At 72.6% G+C, this 12,277-nt stretch overlaps 4 protein-coding genes across 4 annotated transcripts; 2 read left to right on the top strand and 2 right to left on the bottom strand.

Moving 5' to 3' along the window:
- Positions 1-33: 33 nt before the first annotated feature.
- On the bottom strand, positions 34-6,813 carry AURANDRAFT_67048 (hypothetical protein; the record flags this gene model as incomplete). The annotated part of the gene is made up of 1 exon (XM_009042412.1): positions 34-6,813. The coding sequence occupies one exon, from the start codon at positions 6,811-6,813 to the stop codon at positions 34-36; it is 6,780 nt and encodes a 2,259-aa protein (XP_009040660.1).
- A 242-nt stretch (positions 6,814-7,055) lies between these two features.
- On the bottom strand, positions 7,056-8,096 carry AURANDRAFT_67047 (hypothetical protein; the record flags this gene model as incomplete). Its single annotated transcript, XM_009042411.1, has 1 exon — positions 7,056-8,096. One exon carries the CDS (start codon positions 8,094-8,096, stop codon positions 7,056-7,058), a length of 1,041 nt encoding a protein of 346 aa, XP_009040659.1.
- Positions 8,097-8,345: 249 nt separating this feature from the next.
- AURANDRAFT_32271 (hypothetical protein) lies at positions 8,346-9,029 on the top strand (the record flags this gene model as incomplete). The annotated part of the gene is made up of 1 exon (XM_009042500.1): positions 8,346-9,029. One exon carries the CDS (start codon positions 8,346-8,348, stop codon positions 9,027-9,029), a length of 684 nt encoding a protein of 227 aa, XP_009040748.1.
- A 124-nt stretch (positions 9,030-9,153) lies between these two features.
- On the top strand, positions 9,154-10,344 carry AURANDRAFT_32332 (hypothetical protein; the record flags this gene model as incomplete). Its single annotated transcript, XM_009042501.1, has 1 exon — positions 9,154-10,344. One exon carries the CDS (start codon positions 9,154-9,156, stop codon positions 10,342-10,344), a length of 1,191 nt encoding a protein of 396 aa, XP_009040749.1.
- Between the last annotated feature and the right edge of the window lie 1,933 nt (positions 10,345-12,277).

Genomic DNA, 12,277 nt, shown 5'->3' with positions numbered 1-12,277 from the left:
CGGTTTATGGGCGAAAACCAACAGCGACCTCTCTCACGTCAGGTCGATGATGTCGTCGTCCTCGGAGATCGGCCGCGGCGGCGGCCGCCGCGCGGCGGGCCGCGGAGCCGGCGCAGGAGCCGGCGGAGCTGGGGCAGCCGCAGGAACCGTGCCGGCCGTGTAGCTCGCCTTTGCGGCGGACTCAAGCCCTCGCCAGAGCTCGCCGAGCTTCGCGCCGAGCTCGCCGAAAGAGAGGCCGGGGAACTCGCGCTTGACCTTGGGCCGCATCTCCTTGGAGAAGAGCATGAAGCCTTTGAGCGGCTTGTCTGCGGGCGGCGGCGCGGCGACCGCCGCCGCGACCCGCGCAGGGAGCCGAGAGGCCGGCTTTTTGGTGACCGCGCGCGCCGGCGCGCCGTTGGAGTCCTCGACGAGAAGCGCCGCCGGGCGGCCGCGGCCCTCAGCGAGCGTGAGCCGCGCGCGCTTTGGGTCGGGCTCGTCGTCCGGCGGCGCGCGCGCGTCGGTCCGCGCGAGGGCCTCGAGGACGAGGGCGCCGGGCTTTTTCGCGCCGCGGGCGCCCGCGGCGACGCGCGCAAGAAATGCGCGGAGCTGGGGCACGTCCGTGTCCGCCGCGGATTCGAAGGTCGACGGCGGCCCGTCTCCCGTCTTTACGTTCTCCAGTTTCTGACAGTCGACCGCGGACGCAACGAAGACGGGAAAGTCGAAGGCCCCGCCGGAATTCACCGGCAGCTCGCGCCAGGGCACGCCCTCCCAGAAGGTCTCCGCCGCGCGGGCCCGCGAGAAGGCCGCGCGCGCCGTCGCCGCGTCGAGGCGCGACGTCGCCTCGGGGAGCCGGAGGCTCTCGACAATCTCCGACCGGTTCACCAGATCGTTCTGCGTCGCGACGAGGGCGACGGCGCCGAGGGCCCCGCTCGCCGCGAGGTCGCGGCGCAGGGACAGGGGCAGCGCGTCGGAGATGGACTTGTCGTTGACCGCGCGCCGCACGTTCGACGCGAAGAGCACCGTGTCCGCCGTCGCGAGCGCGCCGCGGACCGCGCGCGACCGCGCCTCGTTGTCGTCCAAGACGCCGGGCGCGTCGACGAGGCGCAGGCCGCCGAGGCACGCCCAGGGCCCGCGCACGGTGACGCGTTTGACGAGGGGCCAGAGCTGGAGCGCGGACGCGTCGTTCGCCGAGTCGACGTAGGGGTCCAGCTTGTCCCGGAGTTCGTCCGCGTCTCTCGCGCCGAAGCAGATCATGGTCCCCAGCCGCTCGTGCTCGAGGGGCGCCGGCCACGCCGCGTCCGCGCCGTGCGTCGCGACCGCGGCCGCGCGCGCGGCGCCCGCGGCCGAGTCCGCCGGCGGAACCGCGGCGCCGTGTTGTTCGCGGTGCGCCGCGAGGGGCGCGAGCGCCGCGGCCCACTCGTCGCGGCTCAGGAACGCGACCTCGACCTCGTAGGGCGCGCCGCGCGGCGCGGCGTAGAGGCACTCGAGCGCGACGACGGAGGCCGTGCAGGCGCGCATGCAGTTCGTCGGCAGGACCTCGGCCTCGCCGACGAGCGCGTTGAGCAGCGACGACTTGCCCGCGCCCGTGGACCCGACGACGACGACCTCGTGGAGCGTCTCGGGCTTCGGGGGCAGCGCGTCGTCGAAGCCCGGCACCGCGCGGCGGCAGAGGTTCCGCGCGGCGCGGAGCGCGTCCTTCGAGTCGCAGCGGAGCGCGTCGAGCTCGTCGTCGTCGAGCGACGCGAGCACCTCGCCGTCGAGCTCGGGCAGGAGCGGCGCCGCGGCGCCCCAGGCCGCGAGGCCCCGGTCGAGCGCCGCCGCCGACGGCCAGCGGCGCGGCGGGCCGGGCGCCCGGAGCCGGAGCGCGAGCTTCCGCGCCGCGAGCCGCGGGCGCGATTCGCGGCCCTGGAAGAGCACGTCGCAGAGCTCGTCTTCGCCCATGGACCGCAGCGCCTCGCCGTCGATGGCCTCCTCGCGCGTGCGCGCCGCGGCCACCTCGCTGAACGGCGACGCCTCGAGCTCGGCGGCGATCCACGCCGCCGCGTCGTCGGGGCACGGCGCGCGCGCCGGCGCGGCCGGCGGCGGCGGCGGGTGCGCGTAGGGCGCCATCTTCAGGCCCTCGAATTCGGGGAGCGGCGACGGCGTCCCGAAGCGCGCGAAACCCGAAAGAGTGGCACGCGTGAGCGAGGTGATGGGGCTTTGGACCTTGTTCTGGACATTGCGGTAGAGCGCACCGACGGTCCGTTTCGCAAGAGCGTCGAGGCAGGGCCGCGCCGTCGTTTCCGGCAGGCCGGCGCAGACGAGCGCGTGGAGCCGCCCGATGGCGTGGATGCCCGTCCCGCATACCGACGCGCACCCATGGCGACACCCAAAGACGAGATCGGGACGGCTGTGGCCCCTCGTGCAATTTGATTTTGCTAAAGTGACGCACTGGACCTCGGAGAATTCCGACTCGAGCTTGCGGCGCCAGCTCCCGGCGTCGGCCTCGTACTTGGCGGCCGTCAACGCGCACGCGGCCTCGCCGCAGCGCCGGCCGCTCGCCACGAGCATCGCATGCAACCACCGTATGTCGGGGATCTGCTTGCGGTATTCGCGCTGGAGGCGCTCGTAGTGCGCCCGGAAAGCTTTGTCGAACTCCGCATCCGCGCGAGTAAATCCATGCGTAAACGAGGAGCTAAGCGACGAAGGACTCTGCGATGGCCACGACAACACGAGCTCCATCGGTCGAGGAGCCGCCTTGAGCTTCGCCCGAGCATCCTCGGTCTTGAGGCCCGCGAAGTCGTCGCCGCCAATGCTAACGACGCGCATGCCGGAGCAGACGCCGGCCGCGGTCGCGTCGCGGGCAGTCGCGGTAGTGACCTTGAGGCCCTTTTCGCTGGAGCCGTACGACGAGTACCGGTACGTGGACCCGGACTCGTTCGTGAAGCTGATGCCAACGTCGGCAGCCTCGACAACGAAGGACACCATGGCCCCCTGAGGACGCGCGACTTCGTCTCGCACAAAGGCCAGCAGCGCGTCGTCCGAGCCGTGCGCGATGAGCACACGGGCCGCGCGCTTCCGGGCACGGACACCGTCGAGCGACGCGAGACACAGGGCCACCGCGAGGTCCGGGCGGAGGACCGCGACGCAATCGACGAACGTCTCTGGCGCGCCCGCGAGGACCCCGCCGAGCGGCTGGGCTGCGATCGCGTCAAGCACGGAGTTGCAGAGCGAAGCGGCCACACCGCGCCGCGTCACCTCGTCGAGCGCCAAGTCGAAGAGCGCGCCGCGCAAAGACGGCGCTTTCGGCCCCGCGCAACTCGAAAACGCCTCGACCGCGAGACATCGGTCCGCCGGCAGCCAGCCGTCGGCGATGCCCGCGCGGACGGCCGCCGCGCCAGCTTTGACGTCGTGGGCGAGGAGCGCGGCGGCGCCGCGCGTCGCGGCGGCGACGGTCTCCGCGCCGCGGTCGAGCTCGAGAGCGACGCGGGCCACGACCGGCCACCGGTCCCAGAGCTTGGCCTCGGCGACCGCGTCGAGCCCCCGCTTCGCCGCCGCCGCGGCGCCGGCGCCGGCGTCCTCCGCGGCGATCGCCCGCAGCGTCGCCGCGGCGCGGTCGAGGGTCCCGGCGGACGGCGGCGACGCCCGCGTCAGCCACGCCTCGACGGCCGCGATGGCCGCCTTGCGCACCGCGGGGAGCGCGTCGTCGGGCGCCGCTTCGTGGTGCGCGACCTCGAGCGCGAAGTCGACGTAGTCCATGCAGTGCGACAGCTTCTCCGCGCCGTCCAGCGCGCAGACGCCGGCCACGGTCGCCCACTCGTCGAGCCAGCCCCGCGCCAGGAGCTCGCGGATGTTCGACCGGACGGGTTCAACGTCGTCGGTGAGCCGCAGCCGCGTCAGGCGCGCGGCGAGCTTCGCGGCCGCAGCGTTCACCGCGGCGAGGAGCACCGGCTTCGACTCCGGCGCCGCCATCGCCTCGACCAAGTCATCGGCAGGAAACGCGACCGTCTCGCGGAGCGGCAAGAGTTTCGCGAAGAGGCTTGGCCGACCCGCCTTGGCCAGCTCCGCGGCCCGATCGGTCAATTCGTTGAGCCGAATGTCGGTCTCATCGTCGAGCGCACGCGCGATTGGGGACTGGTCCGTGACGGCCCTGGGGCAGGTCCAGGTCCCAGGACCGACCTTGACGGGCTTACCGGCCGGTTTGATGATCTTCGTGCGCCGATATCGGACGTGAGCCTCGACCAGGCCGCCCGCGACGCCCACGAGCAGCGCCTCGCGCACGTTCGCCGGAAGAGATTCGGCGCGCTCCAGGAGCACGCCAACCGTCTCCTCAAGCCGCTCACCGACGAACTCGACCGCGTCGGGCATTGGATTCTCATCCACCGCGCAATTGCATTCGATCTCTCGCTCGTTTTCACAGTCCCCATAACAATCCCAGTCACCGCAAGGGCACTCGCCGCGACCGTACGGCTCTGGTTCGCAGCCGCAGTCCTCGCCGTTGACCCAGTTCTCGCGAGTGTACTTCACCTCCCGCTCCTTCTCGTGGAACTTCTCCTCGGCGACCTGAAAGTGCGCCGCGACCGTCTTCGCTGCGCGCTCCTCCTGCGCGACGATCGCCGGATCGTCGTTGGGCGCCGTCGCGTCGATGACGACCGCGTCGAGGTCGCGGACGTAGGAAGACCCAGGCGACGCGGCCGCGCTCGTCGCCTCGGCGAGGAGGCGCGGTAGCGCCTTGTCGAGGCCCGAACCGCTTGTCGCCGGCGAGAAAGCGAGGTCAATCGCGGCGGCTCGGACGTCGGGTAGAGCCAAGAGCCCGCTCCGCAGCGCGTCTATTTCGACGGCCTCCGTCGCGAGTTTGGAGAACGCGAGGGCCGCCGGCGTCAGGAGGGGCTGGTTCCACTCAGAGTCGTCTTCGCTCCAAGACCGGGTCGGGTCGAGGCGCACGCCCTCGCCGTCGCGTGCGGCCGCGAAGGCGACGTCGGTGCTGCTCAAGTACGACTCGCCGGTCTCGCCGGGCTTCCGCACGACGCGCCCGAAGACGACGCCGCGCGCCGCGTCGTAGAACACGGGCGACGCGAGCTTGAAGCAGACCACCTTCTTGGGAGGCGCGGGTTTCGGTTGCTGCTCGGTGCGCACGACCGAGGCGATCGCGGCCGGTAGCGCGAGCTTCTCGACGGCGGCCGCGTCCACGAGCAGGGACGCGGTCGCGGGCGCCGCGGTCGAGATCGCCGCCTTGAGGCACTCGTAGGCCGACGTCGTCCCCGCGGCGGCCGTCGCGACGGCGTGGAGGAGCACGTCGGCGACGGCCTGGGGCGCGAGCTTGGCGGCGTCCGCGGCGACGTCCTGCACGCGAGCGACGTCGTCGGGCGTTTTGGCGGCGACGCGGAGCAGCTGCAGCGCGGGGATCGAGTCCGCGAGCCCGACGCCCGCACCCCAGCTCGCGCGGCCCTTGGTGCCGCGGCACGACGCCCGCAGGACGACGGCGTCGCCGGCCGCGCGGACCTCCAAGGTCACGATGACCTGCCTGGCGCCGCGGGAGACGACGCCGCTCAGGGAATCGCCGTCCCAGCGCACGGACGACACGGACGCGCGTTTCGTCGCCGCGCCGACGAGGAGCCGCTTGACGAATTTGGCCCCCCGCGTCTCGGCCTTTGGCGCCGCGGAGCTCCGCTGGTCGTCGCCGCCCTCCTCGTCGCCGCTCGCCTCATAGGGCGAGTCCTCGGTCTCAGATTCGAGTTCCTCCGCGACGAGCGCGGACGTGGCGCAGGGGTCGTCGTCAAAGTCGCCGACAGAGTCGTCGTCGTCCTCCTCCTCCGCGGCCTCGGGCGCGCGCGGCGAGCCCGCGTCCAGGAACGCCGCGACGGCGGCGTCGACGCCCGCGCGCGGCGCGGCCGACGCCTTGGACAAGGCGCCGGCGAGGCCCAACGCCCGGGCGACGCGGGCCTCGTCGCTCGTGGCGCCGACGTCGCGGATCGCCCAGGCGCGTCCGACGACTTCGACGCACGTCGCGCCGCCGCCGCGCCAGCGCACCGCGAGGCGCTTGCCGTCCTCGGTGTAGGTCAGCGACGCGACCTCGAGGCCCTTCGTCAGGCGCAGCGCGTCGACCGCGTCGACCGCGAGGGGCGCTTCCGCCGCCGCCGGGGCCGCCGCCACCGTGCCCTGCGAGTCCAGCGGGCGCTCGATTTCCTCCTCCATGGGGCTCGGCGCGGCGGCCGCCGCCACCGTGCCCTGCGAGTCCATCGGGCGCTCGACCTCCTCCTCCTCCTCCATGGGGCTCGGCGCGGCCGCCGGCGCCGCCTCGGCGTCCGTCGGTTCCGCGGCCGCCGGCGTCGCCTCCTCTTCCATGGGGCTCAGCGCGGCCGCCGGCGCCGCCTCGGCATCCGTCGGTTCCGCGGCCGCCGGCGTCGCCTCCTCCTCCATGGGGCTCGGCGCGGCCGCCGGCGCCGCTTCGGCGTCCGTCGGTTCCGCGGCCGCCGGCGTCGCCGGCGCGCCGCGCGCGGCGTCGAGCTCGGCCCGGAGCCGCGCGATCTCGCTGAGCGCCGCCGCCAGGTCCATATCTGGGGCTTCTTCGTCGACGAGCGTGAACGCCTCGTCGTCGCTGACGAGGCGGCCCGCGCCCTCGCGCAAGACGCGGTCGCCCCGCAGCACGATCGCGTCGCCGGGCGAGACCTCGGCGGACTCGCCCTGCGCGAGCCGCAGGACGGTGCCGCTGCGGATAAGGCAAGTCGGATTGACGCGGCCGCGCGAGATGACGCGCAGGCCGCCGGCGCCGTCGCGCACGAGCAGGGCCTGCTGCCGCGATACGAGCGGCGACATGACGCCGAGGCTCAGGCCGCCGCCCTCGCGCCCGAGCATGACCTCGCCGTCCGGCAAAGGCGTGACAACGCCGCCGACGCTCCGCAGCGCCAGGGCGCGCTTCGGCCGCGGGTGCGGCGTCTGCGGAGCGAGTTGGAGCTCCATTGCGATTTGAGCAGCCTCCCAACGATTTTGGTAAAGGTGTCGGCAAGTTGAAGGCCGCGAGACGCGGATCCACATTATTATTATATTAAGATCCACACGTGATCCCACTGCAGCACGCGACGAGCGCCCCTAAAACCTTACTTCGCCGCGAAGGCCGCCAGCGTCGCCGTGTTCGCCGGGCCCTTGGCGCCCTTCTTGCGCTTCGTGTTGACCTCGCAGCCGAGCTCCTTGAAGCGCGCGGCGAGCGTCTTCACGGGCGTCTTGAGCTCCGCGGAGACCGCGTCCATGTCCGCCGTGCCGCCCTCGGCCTTGAGCATGGCGAGGAGGATGTGGGAGAGGAGCTTGGCCTTGAGCGCGGGCGTCTTGACGTACTTGACGCTCGCGCCGTTCTCCGAGGCCTGCGCGTAGGCGCCGTAGAGGTGGCGCGCGACGTCCTCGGGGACGAGCTTCGACATCTTCATGTCGGCGAGCTTGAGCGTGCCGTGGCCGTCCAGCGCGTGGAAGAGGAGCATGTGGCGGAGCAGGATCAGAAGGTTCGACAGCCGGCCGTCGCCGGGGCCGAGCTTCGCGAGGCGCGCGCGCACGTAGGGCGACCAGTCCGCGGGCACCCAACTCTTCAGCTTCTGCTCGGCCTGGACGTCGAGGCGGAACGCGCGCTGCTTGACGATGGCCGCGGTGACCGCCTCGTCGCCGAAGAGGGCCGCGTAGTCCTCGCGCGGCGCCTCGGCCGCGGGCGCGGGCGCGGCGGCGGCGGCGGCCTCGGCGGCCTCGGCGAGGCCCGCGACCGTCGACGAGAGCTCGTCGCCGGCGAAGACGGAGCCCGCGTCGACCATGTTCGCGACGCGCGCGCGTAGCTGCTTCTGCTTCTTCTTCGTCCCGAAGGCGTCCGCGAGCGCGATGTTGCGCTCGAGCCAGGACTTGTCCCGATCGGCGACGTCGTCACCGCCCTCGACGCGGCACTTGGGCGTCGCGGCGACGGCGTAGGCCTCGCAGGCCTCGAACGTGACCTCGCCGCTACTCTTGTCGTAGACGCCGAGCGCCCACCGCGCGGCGCCGGGCAGCTCGGCGACCTCGCCCCGGTAGCGCATGACGCTCGTCGCGCCGACGAGGGCGCCGTCGCCGGCCTCGTCGCGCAGCTCGACGCCGTCCATGCCCTCGTAGGTCAGGACCGTGTGCATGAGCTTGTGGGTCCCGGACCCGGCCCGGACCTTGGCGTGCTTGGGCATTTTTCGTCGGCGGCGCGGCTGGGGGCCGGCGGGGGTTTCACGAGTGCGCGGCTGGCGCGGCGGGCGCGGGCGACGACGGCGCGCGGCCGGCGCAGGACGTCCTGGGACGACGCGGCTCCAGGGCGGCGGCTCTCCAAAGTCAACATGCTCGCCGGCGCGATGATGCCGCCTGAGTGCAGTGCATAGGCCGTCGATAAGAGCATGGCCGACGACGACACGGACCTCGCGAAGCTCTTCGCGAACGTAAAAAAACGCAAATCGAACGCGCTCGTAAGCGCCGACAGCGACGCGCCCGGCGTCGCGCCGAAGCGCTACGCCCCGGTGGAGGAGGACTACGTCGTGGGCATCGTCGAGGACCGGGGCGCCGAGGCCTACCGCGTGGACCTGCTCGGCGCGTCCGTGCCCGGCAACCTCGGCGCCCTCGCCTTCGACGGCGCGACGAAGCGTAATCGGCCGCAGCTCGCGATCGGCGACGCCGTCTTCTGCCGCGTCGAGCGGACGACGCGCGGCGGCGAGGCGCAGCTCAGCTGCTGCGCGACGCGCGGCTCCAAGAAGGAGTGGATGACGGGCGCCGCGACCTTCGGCAAGCTCGCGGCGGGCGCCGCGTGCGCGGTGGCGAGCGTGTCGCCGGCGTTCGCGCGGCGGCTGCTCGCGCGCGACGCGCCCGTGCTCGCGGCCCTCGGCAAGCACGTGAAGTACGAGGTCGCCATCGGCCACAACGGCGCCGTCTGGATCCGCTCGGGCAACACGCTCGACACGATCATCGTCTCGAACGCGGTCGAGAACGCGGAGCACCTCGACGAGGCCCAGGTCGCGCCCATGGTCGACCAGATCGTCGCGGGCATGCACGCGCGCACGACGCTGCTCGTCCACGGGCTCTCCTAAGCTCGGTTTTGCGGCGCCCCGGTGGTTGTCGTCGAGGTTCAACGTCGCAACTTGCAAGGCTCTTGCAGTAGGAGTTGCAGTGCGCCGAGGAGAGCGGGGGGTCTGGCGAGTTCGACCACCTCCGATGCTGCGCCCGTCGCTCCTCCGGACGGCCGCGCGCCGCGCCGGCCACCCGCGGCAACGGCGGTCCTACGCCCTGGCGGCGTCGCCGCGGTGCCTCCCGGCGACGCCCAGCGACCGCCGCGGTCCGACGTCGTCGAGCAGCGCCTACTGCCGCTACGGCACGTCGCGCGGCCTGAGCTCGCGGGCGAAGCGCGACTACTACGAGGTGCTGGGCCTGAGCAAGGGCGCGAGCGACGCGGAGGTGAAGAAGGCCTACCGCCAGCTCGCGAAGAAGCACCACCCGGACACGAACCAGGGCGATCCCGACGCGACGAAGAAGTTCCAGGAGGCGTCCGAGGCCTACGAGGTGCTGAGCGACGCGGAGAAGCGGCGCGGCTACGACATGTACGGCCACGCGGCCCAGGACTTTGGCGGCGGCGGGCCCGGCGGGCCCGGCGGCGACCCGTTCGAGTCGTTCCGCCGCGGCTTCGGGGGCGGCCAGGGCGGCCCGTTCGGCGGCGGCGGCGGCTTCGGCGGCCAGCCGGGCAACGAGCAGTTCGAGGACCTGCTGAACGAGTTCTTCGGCGGCGGCGGCCGGCGGCGCCGGGGCCCGCGGCGCGGCGCGGACCTGCAGCTCGCGCTGCGGCTGTCGTTCATGGAGGCGGCGCGCGGCGTCGAGAGCAAGGCCATCGAGTGGCACGACGTCGGCCGCGACGGCCGCCGCGGCGACCGGCGCTCCGTCGACGTCGCCGTGCCGCCGGGCGTCGACACGGGCATGCAGATCCGCCTCTCGGGCAAGGGCGGCGCGGGCGACGCGGGCGCGCCCGCCGGCGACCTCTTCGTGCAGATCGAGGTCGAGCCGGACCCCTACTTCGACCGTGACGGCGCCGACGTCCACGTGGACCTCGAGCTCGACTTCGCCGACGCGGCGCTCGGCGCGACGAAGGACGTGCTCACGCTCGACGGCATCGTCGAGATCAAGATCCCGCCGGGCACGCAGCCGGACACGAAGCTCCGGCTCCGGGGCAAGGGGCTGCCCGTCATGAACAGCCGGGGCCGCGGCAACCAGATCGTCCGCGTCCACCTCGCCGTGCCCCAGGCCCTCTCCCCGAAGCAGCGGGAGCTCCTCGAGGCGTTCCGCGCGGACGCGGGCGAGCCGAAGACGACCGCGCAGGCCGCGCTCGACCGCCTCCGCGCCTTCTTCAGCGGCTGACATTTTCGAACAGAAACGCGCGCTTTAAAGACTACGACGTGGGTCATCAGGGGGCAAACGAGCTATCATTTTGTCGCACGCCGACTCGAACTCGTCTGCGAATTGTTCAATAGTGAGGGCTCCGGACCTGAACGCATCGACGGCATCGTGCATGGCAGTGGCTTCGGCGGCGACGTCCCCGCCGGTCGTCGAGCGGGCCTCGGAGTGCACGTGGTGCCAGCAGATGGCCTCGCACTCTTCACGATGCCCGCCGCGCCAATGCGCCTTTTGGCAATCGCGCGAACCTGCGATGGATCCGGCGTCCGGTAGCAAAGCGAGAGAAGGGACGCGGCGTTCGCACAGTATTTGTGGAACTCGCAGGCACCGCAGACCTGGAACCGCGGCTGCGCGACAGAGCCGACGCCACCGCAGTACGCGCATGTACGGCGGCGCTCGGCGCGTCGGACGCGCGGGTCGGCTTCGAAGAGCTCGACGAATTCGAGGAAATCGCCCCGCGAGCGCGCAAGTTCGAGCGGGGTTGTGTAACTTCCGCTAAGCCAGGCTGTGGGGTCCGCCCCCGCGGCGAGGAGCAGCTGCGCGACACCGAGGTAGTCACCGTCCCGCTCTCGAAGGTGAGGCCACTGGAGCGTGACCCCCAGGGCGGTCTGTCCACCAACGATCTGATCGGGCTCAGCACCCACGCGAAGAAAAAGCTCGACGAGGCGGCGGCGACCGATCGCCGCCGCCGCAACCAACGGGCTCCACTCCTCGATTTCGCAAGACGGGTCCGGGGCGTTCTCGGGATTGTTGCTCAGAAGAAGCTGACAGCCCTCCATAGCCACCTCACGAAAGCGCTGATCGGTAAACTGAGCTCCACGTGTTAAAAACTCGAACATGTCGTCCGCTCTGCCGCTTATACCCTGAGCGACCGCAAGGTCCCCTCGGGGATCCACAAAAGACTTCACCTGCGCGCGGCGCGGCGTGCCGCTCGGCGGCGCGTCCATCTACGTGACGCACCAAAAAATTTGCATGGGAGAGTTCGGCACGAGAGAACTTCCGGCCGCGGGCGCGGGGAGGGGCCTCGCAGCCCGGCGCCATGCTCGGCCCCAGCTGTGGGCTTCAACGTTGGCCTCACACAAACCGGGGCGCGAAGCATGGCTCTCAGTTTTTGCTCGACGCGAGCCACGACAACTGGCATCGCTGCAGTTCGCCACCTCACCACGGTAAAAAACGTGCTCACGGCGCCCAACGAGGCCGCCCTCCGCGCCTGGGCGACGGCCAACAAGGCGGCGGCCGTACGCGCCGTGTCGCCGCCGCCGGCGCACAGCGCCGTGCTGCCGCGCCATCTCGAGAGCCTCGACGCCTACCTCGCGGCGCGCGGCTGGGACGTGGGCGCCGCGCCCGAGGCCCGCGCGCTCGCGAGCCAGGCGCTGACGTACCCGCTGACGATCGCGCGGCACGCGGCGGCGCTCGGCCTCGGCGAGACCGCGACGGTCGCGGTCGTCGGCGCGCGCGGCGAGGCGTCGCTGCCGAGCTCCGGCTGGGCCGAGCTGCTGTTCGCCGCGCCGGACGTGCGGCGCTGGCGCCTCCACTTCGTCGGCCCCGAGGTGCGGCCGGACCGGCGCGGCGCCGGCGGCGTCGTCGCGCGGCGCGGCCCGCGGTCGCTCGCGATCACCGCGGCCAAGTCCATGGTCGCGACCGTCGCGGACCTGCGGCGGCCCGCGGACGACGACGACGACGTCAGCGACGGCGCGCCGGACGCGGTCGTCCTGTTCAATCCGGGCTACGGCCACCACTCGCTCAAGGCCGGGTGGGCCGCGGCGCTCGACGCCGTCGCGGCGTCGCGGGCGCCGGCGCTCTTCACGGCGCACAGCGCCGCGGACCTCGACCGGGATCTGGCGGCCCTCGACGCGCGCGGCCGCGGCCGCGCGTTCCTCGCGGCGCCGGCGTGAAC

Source organism: Aureococcus anophagefferens (genome assembly GCF_000186865.1).
Source record: "Aureococcus anophagefferens unplaced genomic scaffold AURANscaffold_31, whole genome shotgun sequence".
Taxonomy (NCBI): domain Eukaryota; class Pelagophyceae; order Pelagomonadales; family Pelagomonadaceae; genus Aureococcus; species Aureococcus anophagefferens.
This window is presented reverse-complemented; position numbering and strand designations above follow the sequence as displayed.